The sequence below is a fragment of the Morone saxatilis genome, unplaced genomic scaffold, assembly GCF_004916995.1.
Source record: "Morone saxatilis isolate NCDOM2014 unplaced genomic scaffold, NCSU_SB_2.0 Contig17, whole genome shotgun sequence".
In the NCBI taxonomy this organism is placed as follows: Eukaryota; Metazoa; Chordata; class Actinopteri; family Moronidae; genus Morone; species Morone saxatilis.
In genome coordinates, this window is record NW_023339729.1 from 25,431,374 (window position 1) to 25,431,670 (window position 297).

A 297-nucleotide genomic window follows, 5' to 3' on the forward strand; every position below is an offset into this window, starting at 1 on the left:
AGGACTTTTACATGTAACAAGTATTTTTCCACTGTGGTAGTCCGACTTTATGAGATAATCTGAATCAGATTTACGGCCGGTGTCCGTCCCTCCGTCAGGTTCTATGTCGCCCTCACATGTGGCCGTGGGACATCCGGGGAGCCTCCGACTGATGTGGCTCTGGAGCTGTGCGTCAGATTCAGGGACCGGCAAGTCCTGCGAAGAGCCTGCGTGTCTGGATCCTGGGGGGACGTCGACAAAGCCGTCCCGTTCTTCCCCTTCATCAGAGACCTGCCGTTCAAGGTACCAACATAAGCT

The 297-nt window shown here is 54.5% G+C and overlaps 1 protein-coding gene across 1 annotated transcript in view; it reads left to right on the plus strand.

Annotated features, from left to right (window-relative positions):
- The window catches only part of LOC118326960 (galectin-related protein-like), a 4,753-nt gene that overhangs the window by 3,238 nt on the left and 1,218 nt on the right, over positions 1 to 297 (plus strand). Inside the window, exons 3-4 of the mRNA XM_035660124.1 lie at positions 3 to 13; positions 69 to 282. Coding sequence (XP_035516017.1) covers positions 3 to 13; positions 69 to 282 — 225 coding nt within the window. The remainder of the gene's footprint in view (positions 1 to 2; positions 14 to 68; positions 283 to 297) is intronic.